This window comes from Pteronotus mesoamericanus, unplaced genomic scaffold (assembly GCF_021234165.1).
Source record: "Pteronotus mesoamericanus isolate MK-2021 breed Mesoamerican mustached bat unplaced genomic scaffold, CSHL_Meso_final contig_269, whole genome shotgun sequence".
Lineage (NCBI taxonomy): Eukaryota > Metazoa > Chordata > Mammalia > Chiroptera > Mormoopidae > Pteronotus > Pteronotus mesoamericanus.
The window spans coordinates 3,967,539-3,982,787 of NW_026555114.1; the positions used below are offsets into that span (position 1 = coordinate 3,967,539).

Sequence of the window (15,249 nt, forward strand, 5' to 3'; positions counted from 1 at the left end):
TATCAGATATTATACTAATTATTATTGAGCAAAAATTAGTATTTTGTGCCAGTTGGGTATTGGAAATATTGGGGGGGGCACTTTGTAAAGTCTCTAGTTGTTTAACCAGTATGCTGTACATCTGAAACTAATGCAAAATAATATTGAATGTAAACTGTACTTGAAAAAATTCAAAATTAATATCATATGTGCTCTCCCATCAAGAAGCTCACAATCTGGAAAGAGAAACAAATAGGCAAGCAAAAGGGTTGATCCTGGGGGCTAAAATAGAGGGATATGTAAGTGCTGGCAGAACACAGGACTGACAGCTGACCTGGCCCGGGGAGGTCAGAAAAAAGTCGCAGAGAGCCAGGAACGTCTGAGTTGGGCCGTAAAGGGTGAGTGGAGCCTGGTAGTGGTCACAGGAGGAAAAGGCCTCTGGGCAGGGGGAACAGCATGGAAAGAAGTATGAGGGTATAAGGCTGGTGTGAGGATGGTGAGCAGTGCAGCGTGGTGGCCCATGTGCGGCAGATGATGGGACACCGCTGGAAAGCAGGTTGAGCCGCGGTCATGGGGTTTGGGGCCCTCACCAGCCGCTCCGCCCCTGTGGGCTGTCTGTTTTCAGGCCATGGCCAATGCAGCTGTGGGGACTGCCTGTGTGACTCCGACTGGACCGGCTACTACTGCAACTGTACCACACGCACCGACACCTGCATGTCCAGTAACGGGCTGCTGTGCAGCGGCCGGGGCAAGTGTGAATGCGGCAGCTGCGTCTGCATCCAGCCGGGCTCCTACGGCAGCACCTGTGAGAAGTGTCCCACCTGCCCTGATGCCTGCACCTTTAAGAAGTGAGTGGGCAGAGAAGTGAGTTTGGGAGAGTTGGGTGTCAGACTGGGCAGGGGGGCGGGGGCGCGGTGCAGGGGAGGGTTGGAGGGTGGAGAGGGTCCACTAGACTGGAATCCCCTCTCCAGGTCTCTCACTCACCAAAGCTTTAGGGGGAGGAGTCTGCTCCAGCCACATGACTAGCTTTCCTCTTTCCCTGAAAACCTTGGAGAAAGCTGGAGGTGAGGCCAATCGCCAATAGTGAAGGAGCCAAAGTAGTACCAGCCGGAGTCCAGTTGGAGAAGCCGCTCTTCTAGGGTGGCATCCGGAATCCCTGAGTTAGGAGGAAGGCTAAGCCAGATAACTTCTGGGGAACGTTCCAGTGCTGATATTCGGATTCTGTGGGAGATATGGAGCTGCAGTTACGAAAGACACTGTGTGAAACAGACATCCGCCAGTATAAAAGACACCCATTTGGGGGTCAGAGGAAGCTTCTAGCAGCCCAAGTCCATGGCACTACAATTTCTCCTACTTTTTTAAAGCTTGCTTATTTATTTATTTATTTATTTATTTATTTATTTATTTATTTAATCCTCACCTGAGGATATGCTTATTGATTTTAGAGACAGGGAAGAGAGAGAGAAAGAGAAGGAGAGAAACATCGATGTGAGAGAGAAACACTGATTGGTTGCCTTTTGCATGTGCCCCAACTGGGGACCAAACCTGCAGCCTAGGCATGTGCCCTTGCCAGGAATCAAACCACCAACCTTTTGGTTTACGGGAGGAGCTCTCCTTCCACTTCAGGGGGGGTAAGAGTAATAGCATTTGTATAGGGCCCTGTATTTAGAAGACCACCACCCCCCAAATTGGTTTAAAGCTCTGCTGTCACTGTCTTGAAATTATTAGTCATTTTTGAACAAGAGACCTGACATTTTCATTTTGTACTGGGTCCCTAAATTATGTGACTGGTTCTGACTTTGAGGCTCCCGGAAGTGCCATAGGGTTCACCCTCCTGTCACAGGCCTGGATGGAGAAATTTCATGACGTTACTTGGAGGCATCTGCCTGCCAGGCCCTGGCCTCCAGGCTCTGAACTCCAGGCCCGACTCTTTAGGCCCCAGGGTTGTCTGGATGTCTCAGGCCCCAGGGTTATCAGGATGTCTCTGTTTGTATGTTTGTTTTCTGAGACAGAGGTGCTTCCTGGGTGTCTGGAGGTCAGAGTCAGACCTAAACGCTCTCGGGGTTGCTCCTCCCTTGCCTTAACTCCTGTGTCCTCTTTCCTTAGGGAGTGTGTAGAGTGTAAGAAGTTTGACCGCGGAATCCTATATGAGGAGAACACCTGCAACCGTTACTGTCGAGATGAGATCGAGTCTGTGAAGGAGCTTAGTAAGTTCAGCATGGCTTTGTGTTGCACATACCTGGGTTCTCAGTTTTCCTTTATTTTCCTGATTTTCCTTTATTTCCTGATTTAATGCAAGAAACTATCCAAATCTCATCTGTAAAATTTTGACCTCAAAGGCATGTCATGTAGTTCTGATGCACAGTAGGCACTTAACAAAAACTGACTTCCCTGAGATTCTCCCTGCACTTTTACTGATTTGTTGAGCAGACCCTCACCTTTCTGCTTACTGAAGCCTACAGACTCAGCAAAATCCTATAAATAACTTTCAATGTGTGTAGATGTCAGGCAATCCTAACTATATGCTCCTTGAGGAAAGGAAGAGAATCACCCCATTTTACAGATGAAGAAACTGAGGCACAGAATTTTATTACTTGCAGAAGTTATAAAAGTATCTTCTCATGCACATTATCTTATTCTTCTTCTCCCAACAACCTACTGAAGTAGAACTACAGTCGTCTTCATTTTGAGTATGAGGAAATTGAATCTCAGGAAAGTTAAGTAACTTGCCCAAGCAAATTAGTGGTGTGTTAAGATTAGAATTAAATTCTAATATTAATTAATTAATCTTAATTCCTGAAATTCTTACTCTTTCCTTGGTATGAGAATACCACCGGTTTACTAAATTAAAGGCTTACTGAGTTAAAGTTTATAGGTTGTGCTTGGAGACTCGTGCTAATCCCGCTCTGTCGCTTGCTGTGTGACCTTGGCACATTTGCTCATTCTCATCGTGTGTCAGTTTTACCTGTCAGTTTCATCAGTGTAGGGGATGGTTTCATTGCTAGAATCACAGGTTTCAGAATGAGGACGGATGAAGCCTACAAAACATGATGGGAGAGAGGCTGGCTCTGAAGAGCAACACTGGGACAGAGGCAGAAATGGAGGGACTCGAAGGGCTGAGTGAACAAACTACTGAGAACCATTGAGCAGAGAAAGGAAAGAGAGGGAAGGAAACACCACCTGTTTACTGTATGTCACTTAATTCTCAACCAACCCTGTGAGGTGAGGGTATCATTTTCCTTTTATAGACAAAGAAAGAGGAGTGCAGGTGGTCAGGTAACTTACCCAAGACCCCACAGCTTGTAGGTGGCGGAGCCCAACTTTGAATCAGATTGTGTAATACTACATATCATGTCCCTTCCGGAGGAAGGAATGAGAACCGAAAAGGGCCTGTGAGGGAAAAAATACACCAGTCCAGGTCATTTGGAGGCAATTGCCAGGCTCGACAACCATCTCAAATCTGGACATCTTGCCTAATGTCAAGCATAATGGTTTCTATGTAAGCATAAAGTTACATACTTTTGGAGAAATTCCACAACTGGAGTTTGGGAGTGACCTAGCTTACAGGAATTGACCTGTTTTTTCCAGGAATGACTCATTTTTTCATTCTCCCATCTTCCCGTCTCCTCCAGAGGACACTGGCAAGGATGCAGTGAATTGTACCTACAAGAATGAGGATGACTGTGTCATCAGATTCCAGTACTTTGAAGACTCCAGTGGAAAGTCTGTCCTGTATGTGGTGGAAGAACCAGGTGAGCGGACCCTGAGGGCCCCAGCCCTGCCCCAGGGAGAGGGAGAACCACACTAGGCAGTTATTTCACCTATCACACCTCTTAAATGGGAAAGCCAGGTTAAGCCTGACCTTACAGGTGATGAGTTAGGACCTGTCATCTGGGCGTGGGGGATATATAAATACAAATATTAGCAAGAAAGTGATTTGATAATTGAGGAGTTAGAAAAATAAGGTGTGTAAGAGGAAAAAGGTAAATATGGATCTCATTAAGGGACAAAATATATCATGGCAGTTTTTCAGGTGATCATATTAAGTAAAGAATTTACATTTTAGGACTTTTCAGCGCAAGGCATCTGCTCCACTGTAAGTTCAATGGTTGCCCAGAGCAGCCTGCTTGCTGCTGCAGAAGAAGGCCTAGTGGTCTGAGGTGTTGACCTTGCCAGCTTCACCATGACACGTGGTAGAGGGTTTGGGTCACCAAGCCAGGGCTGCCCCAGGCACTGAGAGTTCACAGCTTGCTCTGCAGGCCCTCTGGGTGCGGGGTGAGCTCACATCATCACACACAGCCCACCCACAGGTTTGCCACCAGCCAGCACAGCAAGTTGGCTTGCTTTTCCTTACCCCCTTCATCTCCTTCCTTTCCCTTAAACAAGAAATTAAGATAGGAATCACTAAAAAGTAGTTTTGAGTACTTATTCTATATCAGGCACTGGGCTAGGCACTAGGAATATAAGAGTAAATAAGGCAGAGGTGGCCCTCACAGACTTGGGGGACACAGACATGTAAATCAATAATGACACCACAGAGGGGTAAGGGCCATGTGTGGGCGGGGGGTGGGGGGGACAAGAACTTAAGGGAGTGAAGGAACAACCTCCGAAGGCAGAGGCTAAGTCAGTTGGTCACTTGACACTCTTTACAGCTAGAGAGTCCTTCATCTCATTCTTTAGACCAGAGGCCAGCAAACTTTTCTGTAAATGGCCAGATGTTAAATATTTTTTAGCTGTAGGGGCCATATGGTCTCTGTGCTATGACTACCCAACAATGCCATACTGGCAGGAAAACAGCCATAGACCATATGTAAACAAAGGAGTCTGGCTCTATTTACAAAGACAGGTGGCAAGCTGCACTTGGCTCATGGGCCAGTTTGCTGGCCCCTGTGTTATGGCAGTGTAACTTTTTGTGTTTCCTTGTTAAAAAAACCCCCCGAGTCCTGAGCACTGACCGGCTTCCACAAACCTTTGCCTTTGTGTTCCTTATTAATTCTCTTGGTGATTGGGCTGTACCCCAATCTATTGAGTTGATAATGCTTTAGACACATTACTTCCCCCAGTGAGCCTTCTCAGACCTCCTCGAGCCTCATTCTGCTGACTAGGTTTGGTGCTCCTGTTTGGTTGTCACAGCAGCCCTGCTTCCTTTAAAGGGCCTTGGCCACACTTTTAAATTGCTTCTCCAATCGCCTGTCTCCCTCAGTAGATCATAAGCCCCGTGAGCACAGGAACTGTCTGTCTTATCAATTGTTATATACTGTTGCTTGGCTCAGTCATCTACAAAGAAGATACTTAATAAATGACTTGTGAATGAAATAATAGGGCTGATTATTCCTAGGAGATGGGTGGACTTATACGCATCTTGATTTCTGTTAGGACAGTTTGGCTGCTTGGAGAAGGAAAGGGATGAAAGTAGGCAAACGGCTGCTAAATTGATGTCACCCAGGGTGTGGCTGTCACCGTGGGTAGGGGAGGGCAAGGTGTCCCCATCTGTGATATCATTCATCGGCCTTTCCCAGGGCTCTCAGCCTTCATAAGGGAAAAGGAAGAGAAAGAAAGGGCATCACCTTAGTTTTACTTACTGATTCAAGGGACAGCTGGCACAGGAAGTGAGTGAGAAGGAAGGCTGGGGCTGGATCTGTGGAGAGCAGATGTGGATTATTTGCACGTAACTTTCTCACACTTTCTCATCCATCTGTGTTAACACGTTTCACAGATTTTTCCACACCCACCTTATCAACACCTTTGCCCCTTCTCATTTCATAAGCGTGGTATGTTCTTGCTTTTATACTCGGCTGTTTTCATTAATTTAGCTACCTAGCTCTGGGCATATAATCTTGCAGATGATTTAATCTCTTTGCTGTGATAATCTTTGCTGGTGCTCCTGCTGTGTTACTCACCAACATCTCGGTCTGGGCATTCTGAGGCTAGAACAAAGATGATGGTAACCTGGGGCGGGAGGAGTAACCCCTGGGGGTGGGGGGTAACTTTTCCTGCTCGCTGGCAGTAGGCCCCTTCCTCCACATGAGGAGATGGGACCCAGACCCACATTTCCAGTCTTGTTGCCCTGGAATCCCAAGTTCTGCCCCCGCCTCACCCCAACACCAAACCATTCTCAGCCGCTCTGTCTTTGAGCAGAATGTAGTATCTGGGGTCCCAGAGTAGAGGAGGAGAGTCTTTTCATTCTGTTCCCTAACTCATGGCCTTGCGGAGGCTCTCCTGGAAGGGCCAAGACACTGCAGGGTAATAAAGAGAACACAGCCAAAGGGTATGGCCTTGGCTAAGTGGTGTTAGCCCTGAATTGGGCATGATTACCTGATAAAACACAGTATGTCCATGCAGTATCTTGTATATACTTATGCTAAAAAGTTACTCATTGTTATGAATTCAAATTTAATTGGACTTCCTGTACTTTTGTTTGTCAAATCTGCTAACCCTACCCAGTCTTTCCTGACACCACCAAGGGTCCCCACCACGGTGGCTGGGAGGGCTCTCCAGAGACCCCCAATGTTATCTGCAGGAAGCCTGCCATCCATCTCTTTCAGGACAGATGGCTAACAGATATCCCCCCACCCCACAAAGACCTCCTGGCATTCTCTCTGTCCTGCCTATATTGACATGCAGAAGGGAAGAGATTTCACTTTGGGATTTGAGGGTCCGCCCCACCTCAGCCTTCCAGAGAATTCGTAATTGCTTTTCCCAGAAAAACTGGGGCCCTTCACTCCTGGGAATTGAGACACTGGAACCTCACCACTTCTCTCCAGGAGCTCCTTTAATTACAGACAGGTTGTAATTTGGTGGCTTGGGAAAACGCCAGCCTGGGTGTGTGGTGGTGGTTGTTTTGGGGTAGTGTGCGGCGAGCATAGGGTGTATGTTTAGAGGAGAAGGTGGGAGACAGTGTGGAAAGTGGGTGTGGCCTCCTCCCCAGACCCATCAGTAGGCATATATACAAACACTTAATTACACAACACCTGAGAAGTAACTAGAGTGAGGTCACCCATCAGACACCTGCGGTTTATGGGAACAGAGCTCTGCTGAGCTTACTTATCCTGGCCCTCAGGGGTGTGACGCACCTCTGTCTGTGTTGGTTGTTGACTGGCGTTGAAGAGGAAGTCGGCTCTCAATAGGGTTAGGATTTTAAATGACTAAATATTTTGGGAAGGAACCCAAAATATTGTCTTGTTTGGCAGGCTGCCTGGTGTCTAAGTATGCTAAGAAAGTCATTAGGTTCCCAGTCTTCAGGGTTGTAAACATCTGAACCAGGGTAACAGACTCAAATACCTACAGAAGCTAGGCAAACAAATTAGGGGAAACAGCCAGGTGTAACAAGAACATCAGCGATAGTGGTAGCTGATGTCTGTTGAGCACCGACTCTATGCCAGGCATTGTTCTGAGCTCTTCAAATTCCTTAATTGTTTCTCAGAGCAAATTTTTGAAGTCACTGCTGCAATTTTCCCCATTTTATGAGACTGACATGTCGCCTACTGTGCTGATAAGGCACCTTGCTTCCTCCATTTTAAAGATGGTAAAACCAAGAAGCAGACACCCAGAAAGGTTAAATAATTTATCAAAGGTCACATAGCAAAGTAAGTGGTGAGCCAGGATTCAGACGCAGGCAGCCTGTCCCCAGGGCCCACGGTAGCACAGGCTCACTGACAAGCCACACTTGGCTGCTGTTTTGTGGAGAAGTGAGAGTGATGGGCCAACGTGTCCCTAAAATGGGAAGCTGCTCCTCAGCCCTCGCCAGTTGCTGCCCTGTAGGAATATAGGTTCCATGTTTCTTGATCTTTTTTTTTTTTTATTTTTTTTAAAGAAGAGCCCTGAGTGGTGTGGCTCAGTTGGTTTGGCGTCGTCCTGCAAAGCAAAAGGTTGCTGGTTCAATTCCCAGTCAGGGCACATTCCTGGGTGGTGGGTTTGGTCCCGGTCGGGGGGCGTACATCACATCAATGTTTGTCTCCCTTTCTTTCTCCCTCCTTCCCCGCCTCTCTAAAAATAAATAAATAAAATCTTTTAGAAATAAAAATAAATAAAAAACAACCTGATATTTCAAGGGGAGACTCCTGATTATTCAATGGTGCCAATAAAATCATTTTTAATTCATGCTGTGTGAACTGACATCAAGTAGACTAGGTCCATCCCATGGGAGACAGGTTCATGGCCTGATGAAAACCACTCAGGACAGATTATTGCTGTCCTAAAAGTTGCCCCCTCTCCTTTAAAAAATTAATTGATTTTTTTTTTTGGTAAGTCCTCTTTCCTTCAGAGAATTTTCTAGTACATTACTGCTTTGTCAAGAAGCTCTTCTTTTTAGCCAATTCAAATGATTCCTGCTCTAGTGACAGCCACCGTGCTCTGTGCTGTCTCCTGACAGAGTGTCCCAAGGGCCCAGACATCCTGGTGGTCCTGCTTTCAGTGATGGGGGCCATTCTGCTCATTGGCCTTGCTACTCTTCTCATCTGGAAGCTCCTCATCACCATCCACGATCGGAAGGAGTTTGCGAAGTTTGAGGAAGAGCGAGCCAGAGCAAAATGGGACACGGTAAGAGGCGGGGCTGTGTGACACCGGGCGTTTTCTTAAGTCATTGGTTTGGAGCCTGAAGTGGACACAGCAGATGCTCACAGCGGCCAGGTTCAGCCAGTAGTTTTCCAGTTAGTCTCTCATCTGGACCCTGGAAGATGGTCTAACTGTCCTGGGGTCCTTATGCTTCCCAGAAACCACCTGACCATGAGCCACATCAGTGAGGACTGACTGAGCACAGATAGGGCCCAACTCTGCTCCGAACGCTGTGAAGAGATGAATAGGAAATGATCTCCAGTTGAAGGAGACAGGACAAACTTGAGACTCCCACACAGAGAACATATAATAACTAGCATACATTATATACTAATGAGGTTTAATGCGTTAAAGACAAACAGGAAAAATATAACAATAGCTAACATTTACTGAGATGTTACCATGTACCAGGAATTGTTCAAAATGCTTTTTTATGAATAACTTATTTCATAACTATAACATCCCTGTGTGAAAGGTCACTTATGATACCCACTTGTAGATAAATGAGCACAGAGAAGTGGGAGGGAATTACACTATCTCTTTTTGAGTGGGAGGGAATTACACTATCCCTTTTTGGGTCAGCCTCTTAGAAATAATAGCAAGTTGTCATTCCATCACAGTCTTTCCTTTTTTTCTCAAGTAATGATAACTTCCAAATCAGACTCCACTTTTGTGTTCCCTGCAGATTATCTTGATTGAATCCAAACAAGCATTTTTTGAGAACTTTGTATGGACTTAATTTTACTCTATTTTCCTTTGGCTCATTTTCTACATTTCAACTTTTTCCTGGACCTTCCAAATGGCTATTTAACTCTTTGACTGTCCAAGTTTAGGCTGTAAGTTTGTCCCCATTTGATGGTGGCCTCAGGCCTTTGTACCCCAGGATCCCAAAAAACTGAGATGTTTCTGTTCAGACGGTGTGGAAATCCTGAACCTCTGAGGCATGTGAGAACATGTTATGGTTCTTGAAGCTACCACTGAGGACTACCAGAACTCATAGGATTTGTCACTTTTTATTGGAAAATAATTTGGGAAATCTAGTGAGGGTCTTACTCTTTCCTGATAACATGACAGTTTGTGGGTAGTGCTGGAAGGGGTGAGATGAGAACATATTCAGAAGTGTTTGAGCAAAAGCTGTCCTTTATGTTCCAAACACCACCTTCTCCATTTCTCTCCCCCTGCCCACATCCCCCAGCAGGGTCACAGGAAAGGAAAAAGGGGAGAAGGCAAAAGAGAGCCTGTTGGAGAGAGGGAGGAAGCTGTCAGTTAAAAGCTATCCTGAAATGTCTTGGGATCACCTGAAAGGGACAGGATGAATTTAACCCCTGAGAAATAGTGGCAGGAAGGCATTCCCTCTCCTGTCCCTTATTTCCTCTCCATTCCCTTCTTACGAGTGAATGTGCAAATACAACGAGCAGTAAGCAGTTCATCGATGGTATTTCCCACAGAAGGGTGTCTTGGGCAAATTTCTCAGATGAAACATAAGCCTTGAGGGTAGGGTAGAATTGAAGATTCACTGTAAGACCCTTTTCTGTTCTCTCCTCAGGCCAACAACCCACTGTATAAAGGGGCCGTATCCACCTTCACCAACGTCACCTACCGGGGCACTTAATGACAAGCAGTTGACCTCAGATCACTGTCAGACTGTCCCAGGATTATGGGCATCTCTGTTGTCATGTTTACAGGGGACAACATCCGTGGGGTGGGACTGGGGACTTGGAGGGGGGATTGGGAGAATGTCAGTACGTGGAAGTGTGGGCCTCCATGCGTGAGTGTGTGAGTGTGCTGTGTATGCGGGAATGTGTCATTTAAAACATGCCATGTCCCAGATCAGCGGAGCTCCTCAGCCTTTGTCCTCACAACGCCTTCTTCAGGGATTCTTCCTGCTTAACCTGAGGGTGACCTACGTAGCTGAGCAGATGGTCTTCATTACCTCAGTGAGAAGCCAGCCAGCCTTCTTGGGCCATTCTCCCTGAAGAAAAGAGCAGGGCCAAGGCCGCTCATGCCAGAGAAAAGGACCTTGACTCCACCCTGAGTTGACGTTTCTTGGGCCTGACTCTCAGCAGCTGTTGTAGCAACGGCTGGGCTCTGCAGCCTTGTTCTGTCACCTGTACCTCTGTCCCCTCTCCCCTCCCTCTGGCTGAGGGAGAAATCAGGGGAGAGCTGAACCATCAGAGCTGCCTGTGCCTTTTGCAGTCACCTCAGTCCAGCACGGCTCTATCGGAAGGGGAGTCCTGGCTACCTAATTCTTTGATCTGTTGGGGGAGAGAATGGAAGGGCCACCCAGGGGTCATACATGGCCTGGGGGAATGTGCCAGGGTCCCTCAGTTCAAAATGATAACCCTTCAGATTTGCCTCATTGGCAGCTCCACCTTAGAGGTTTGCTTAGAAGTGTTTCACCCTGAGACCAGCACCGCCTCTTACTCTCACTTCCACATTCTCACTGCTGTAGACGTTCGCTACATAATGGGACTTGCACGACCAAAAATGTTTCCCTCCAGGGAGGGTACTATGGTTAGAGCCAGAGGTCTGGCCCGCCCTTCTGGCCTGCTGCCCCTTGTCCAAGGCATCTCCACACACCCTACCCGGTGCTTTTATGTGCTGCATCCATGGGGCTGACTGCATTTATCTACCTCTGGGGTGTCTTGTGAAAGAGTCATTCCCACAGGTCTCTGAGTCTGCTGGGCCTAAGTGCCGATGGCCACACAGGCTGATGGCCCAATAGCATCAGCTTGTGTGGCCGATTCTCCTGAGGGCTGGAAAACCTCATTTTAACTCAGTCGTTAATCTGAGAGGCCACAAGTGCAATTTTATTTTATTTTTCTCATTGGAGCACCTGAAACCACAGTGAGGCTTGCTTACACTAAAGGAGCATGTATATAAACACACTTGTATTATATTTGTAATTTTATTTGATGACAAGAAAGGAGGATATAAAAAAACCACACAGACTTGGGCTGGATACAGACAGCCCCATGTGGCATCATCCTCAGCGAGTCACTGTCCCATTGCTGGATCTGTAAGGGCTTTCTCATCCTGGACGCCTGTGGGCATGGACACATGGACACGCTGGACCCTTCCTGAGGAGCAGGGATGGGCAACAGCAATAGCAGTTGCTCCACTGGTGTTTACATTAACAACCCCCCCACCCACCCCCAAGAAAGGGGGGGAGGCCTACAAGCAGGGGCTCGATGATCAGAAAATCTAAGTCCTGGCCTCAGTGCTGCAGCGAAGGAACCTTTAACTGTAATTAAGGCAAGTTGCTCTATTCTCCCTGAGGCTCAGCTCTCTAGTTTGAAAAATGATGGGCTTGGACCAGCCAGTCCAGAAGTCGTCAGCATTCTAGCATATTGGGACTTACTGTGACAGCAAACGCGCAGTGAAGATTCTCTGGGATGTTGATATCGTTTGTTGTTTTTTTCACTTGGGAGAGCTGAGAGACCTGGCTTTGGCAAGAACAGATGTCATTCTATGTCACTTTATTCAATGAAAAAGCTTCTTTCCGTCCTGTCATAGAGCCCCTTCTCCAACTTTTGTTAGCACTTAAGCTCCACTTAATTCCTATTTCTTAGTTCACTTTGCACACATTTGCATCCATGTATTAGGGAAGAAGAGTCCATAAGAAGTAGCTGAAATGCGTGTTCTCTACCCAAGTGTTAACCTTGAGAACAAGCCTTGGAATTAGGAATGGGGCAAATGACCAAGGCCTGCCTCACCCATGGATTACCCTTTACTGTTGGGGACGGTAATGTAGCGGAGGGATAAATGGCGGAGGGGAGGGATGCTAAGGAATCCAAGAAGTTTGGAACCAAACTATAACCTTCAGCTAAAGAGACAAGAATCCTTTAGAGTAGCAGTTGGACATTTTCTGTTGATAAGATGGCTTATATAAAGAAACTATCAAAGGAGAAAGAATATGTATCCAGTGGATTAAAACATCAGTAAGAATCTTGTGTGAGCTTCTGGAATGAGGCTCATTCACCTTGGAGACCAGCACTGTTTGTATGTGGGCAGAACCTGTAGCTCTTTTGGTGATATTTCATGTTCAGTCTCAGGATCTGTGGACAGTAATGGGAAACTTTGAACATTCCTGACAAGTCACATAAGGGTTCAGTTCTTTACCATTCGGATACTTGTAGGCCATCCATGATTTCAAGATACTCCTCTTCAGTAAGTATTCCTGGTTGAAATGACTTAAATGCGTTCCTAATCACCTCCTTTGTTTGAGTTGTGCAACCATGAATTAAATGTGTTTTCCAAAAAAAAAGTGGCCTAAGGCTGCCCAGTGCTTCCTGTGGTGTTGTTTTTGTTTCCTTTGGGTGAAAATAACGATTATTTTAGAATAAGCACGTTTCCAAATGTAACAGAATGATGACTATTACCACAACTAAAGTTAGCTTCAGAGCCTAGAACTCTTTAGACTTTAATAACATTTTCAAAATGCGTAAGTCGTTGCCATTCTAAGAGTTAAGAGTTTGCTGGTTTGTTTTCTAATTGGGGATTTTTAGGAACTTGTGGAGGCACAACAGAACTGACTGTCAATTTAATCTTAGGTCCTATTTACAGGAAGCATAAATCAGTACAATAAAGGCTTAATGGCAATTTATTTACAGGATCATTTAAATGCCTGACTTATTTAAGGCAGTGGGTCTCAAAGAATGGTCCCAGGACCCACCGCATCAGCATCACCTGGGAACTTGTTAGGAATGAAAATTCTCAGACTTCCCCCCAGACCTGCTGAATCAGAACTCTGGGAGTGGGCCCAGCATTTTGTGTTTTATAATAGGCCCTGCCGGTGAACCTGTTGCACACTCGAATTTGAAAGGCACTGATTTAAGGATTCACATACCTATCCTTCTGGCCTAGGAAGAAGTTCCCAGTAAGTCAGCTCAGTTACTAAAAGATTAAGAAGATACCTTGGCTGATAGATTAAGAAAACCAAATACCTACTCACAAAATGAAAATCTACTTTTGATCCATTTTCCCAGTTAAGCGATCAGAGGCTCTTGGGTTCACTCACAGCCACCAATTCCCATGGAAAACTAAAAGAAGTAATAGATCAGAATCACAGGAGAAAAAACAGCTAACAGGATACTTAGCAGGCATCTGAGAAAACCTACAAGTATCAAGCTGAAGCAGGAAAATACTCTGACAGGTAGTATTCACAGGAGATGGGATTGGAATCTTAATCATTAACATTGTCATCCTATAGGATGCCAGAATAAGACTTTAGAGTACGTTACTTCCCCTTTTGCAACTTAAAATGTATTGAGCGCCAACAGTGTGGGATTGAAGTACTTTACAGAACACTCATAATTGTTGCCTTTGAGTCTTACACTCCTTACTAATATAGGTTTGTTTGTTTTTTTTATCAATACAATGCATGACATCATAAAAAGATTAGGTGAACACAGACTGAGTCCTTTTATGGTGAAATTTTGTAAGACCAACTATTTTATTTACATCATGGTAACTGATGACTAAATGTCTGGATTAAGATGGGAGACCTTACGTGAAAACAAAATGAAAAGCTCTATGTCAAATCATATTTGTAATCCTTTAACTAACTCTTGGCCTCTATGATCTAAACTCTAGAGTTACAGCCATCTAATAACCACTGGGACCAATTACAAGCAGGTTGTCTTAGATCTTCAGTGCACTCATTTTCATACTGATGTAAGGAAAAAATGTCAAATAAGCCATTTAGTACTTGTTGAAAAATAATTTCTATTTGGTTTTGTAATATATTTCTGGAAATACATATTCCTCATTTTTGTTTATTTTGACCAAAGCACACAAGGAGCCAGTTTTAAATGCTTGTGATTTAGGTTAACCATATTGATAAATAAAAATTTAAAAGTCCACTGAATGAGGCTACCCAAGAATGGTTTCTATGTGGAAGGAAAATTATAGGTCAAGAAACAAGATTGCATTCCATGAAGCTGCTATCACAAGGCTGTCTCTCCAACCTCTTGCACAGAGGTTGCACAACATTTTTATCAGTTGTATATTTTCTGACAATACACCAAAGAATGCACACAGAATATAAGTATCTAGAAAGCAACATTTAAGATATTTAAGAGCCTGTAGGCAAAAAACCTCTACTGTAGGTTATTCTTGATCAGTGTCCCTGAAAAGAACTTTCCCATGGTTTTCCCATGACTCACTACACAACTGGCATGATTCTTTGGAGAGGAGGTCAGAATGATGGGTGTGTAAATATCATTTGGTGGTCAGTGGAAATGCTTTGTTAAGAAAGGAAAAATGTTGATGGATGTATGCTGGACTGTGCTTTTCCTGACCCTTGTAATCACCCATTGTGACAGAGATTGCTTATTGTGCCCCCATATCTGTTTTCCCCTTCTCACATATTATTAAAACACCTAGGACAGGGTGGAGATGGGTAAAGAGAGAAAAAATGGGGACATCTATAATAGCGAAAATAATTTTTCGAAAAACTCCTAATTTTTAGTTGGGTACATGGCTGCACAGAATAAATACTATGTTTCCTAGCCTCTCTTGCAGCTAGGTGTGCCATGCCATCTCATAGATAGTGAGATGCAAATGAAAGAGGGGCATACACCTTCCAGTAAGTGCTATTTAGAAAGGGAGCATGCCTGTCTTTTCCCCCTCCTACTTCCTGCAGGCGGGAATGTAGAAATAATAGCTAGAATTTAAGCAGACATCATGGATCAAGCAAGATGTGACCTAGAGGGT

General features: G+C 45.2%; 1 protein-coding gene across 3 annotated transcripts in view; it reads left to right on the forward strand.

Annotated features, from left to right (window-relative positions):
* Window positions 1–11,670, forward strand: part of ITGB3 (integrin subunit beta 3) — a 45,723-nt gene extending 34,053 nt beyond the window's left edge. For all 3 annotated transcript variants that reach the window (XM_054574900.1, XM_054574898.1, XM_054574901.1), the window contains 5 exons: window positions 605–827; window positions 2,086–2,186; window positions 3,612–3,731; window positions 8,351–8,517; window positions 10,079–11,670. In XM_054574900.1, coding sequence (XP_054430875.1) covers window positions 605–827; window positions 2,086–2,186; window positions 3,612–3,731; window positions 8,351–8,517; window positions 10,079–10,144 — 677 coding nt within the window. In that variant the 3' untranslated portion in view covers window positions 10,145–11,670. The remainder of the gene's footprint in view (window positions 1–604; window positions 828–2,085; window positions 2,187–3,611; window positions 3,732–8,350; window positions 8,518–10,078) is intronic.
* The last annotated feature ends 3,579 nt before the right edge of the window (window positions 11,671–15,249 follow it).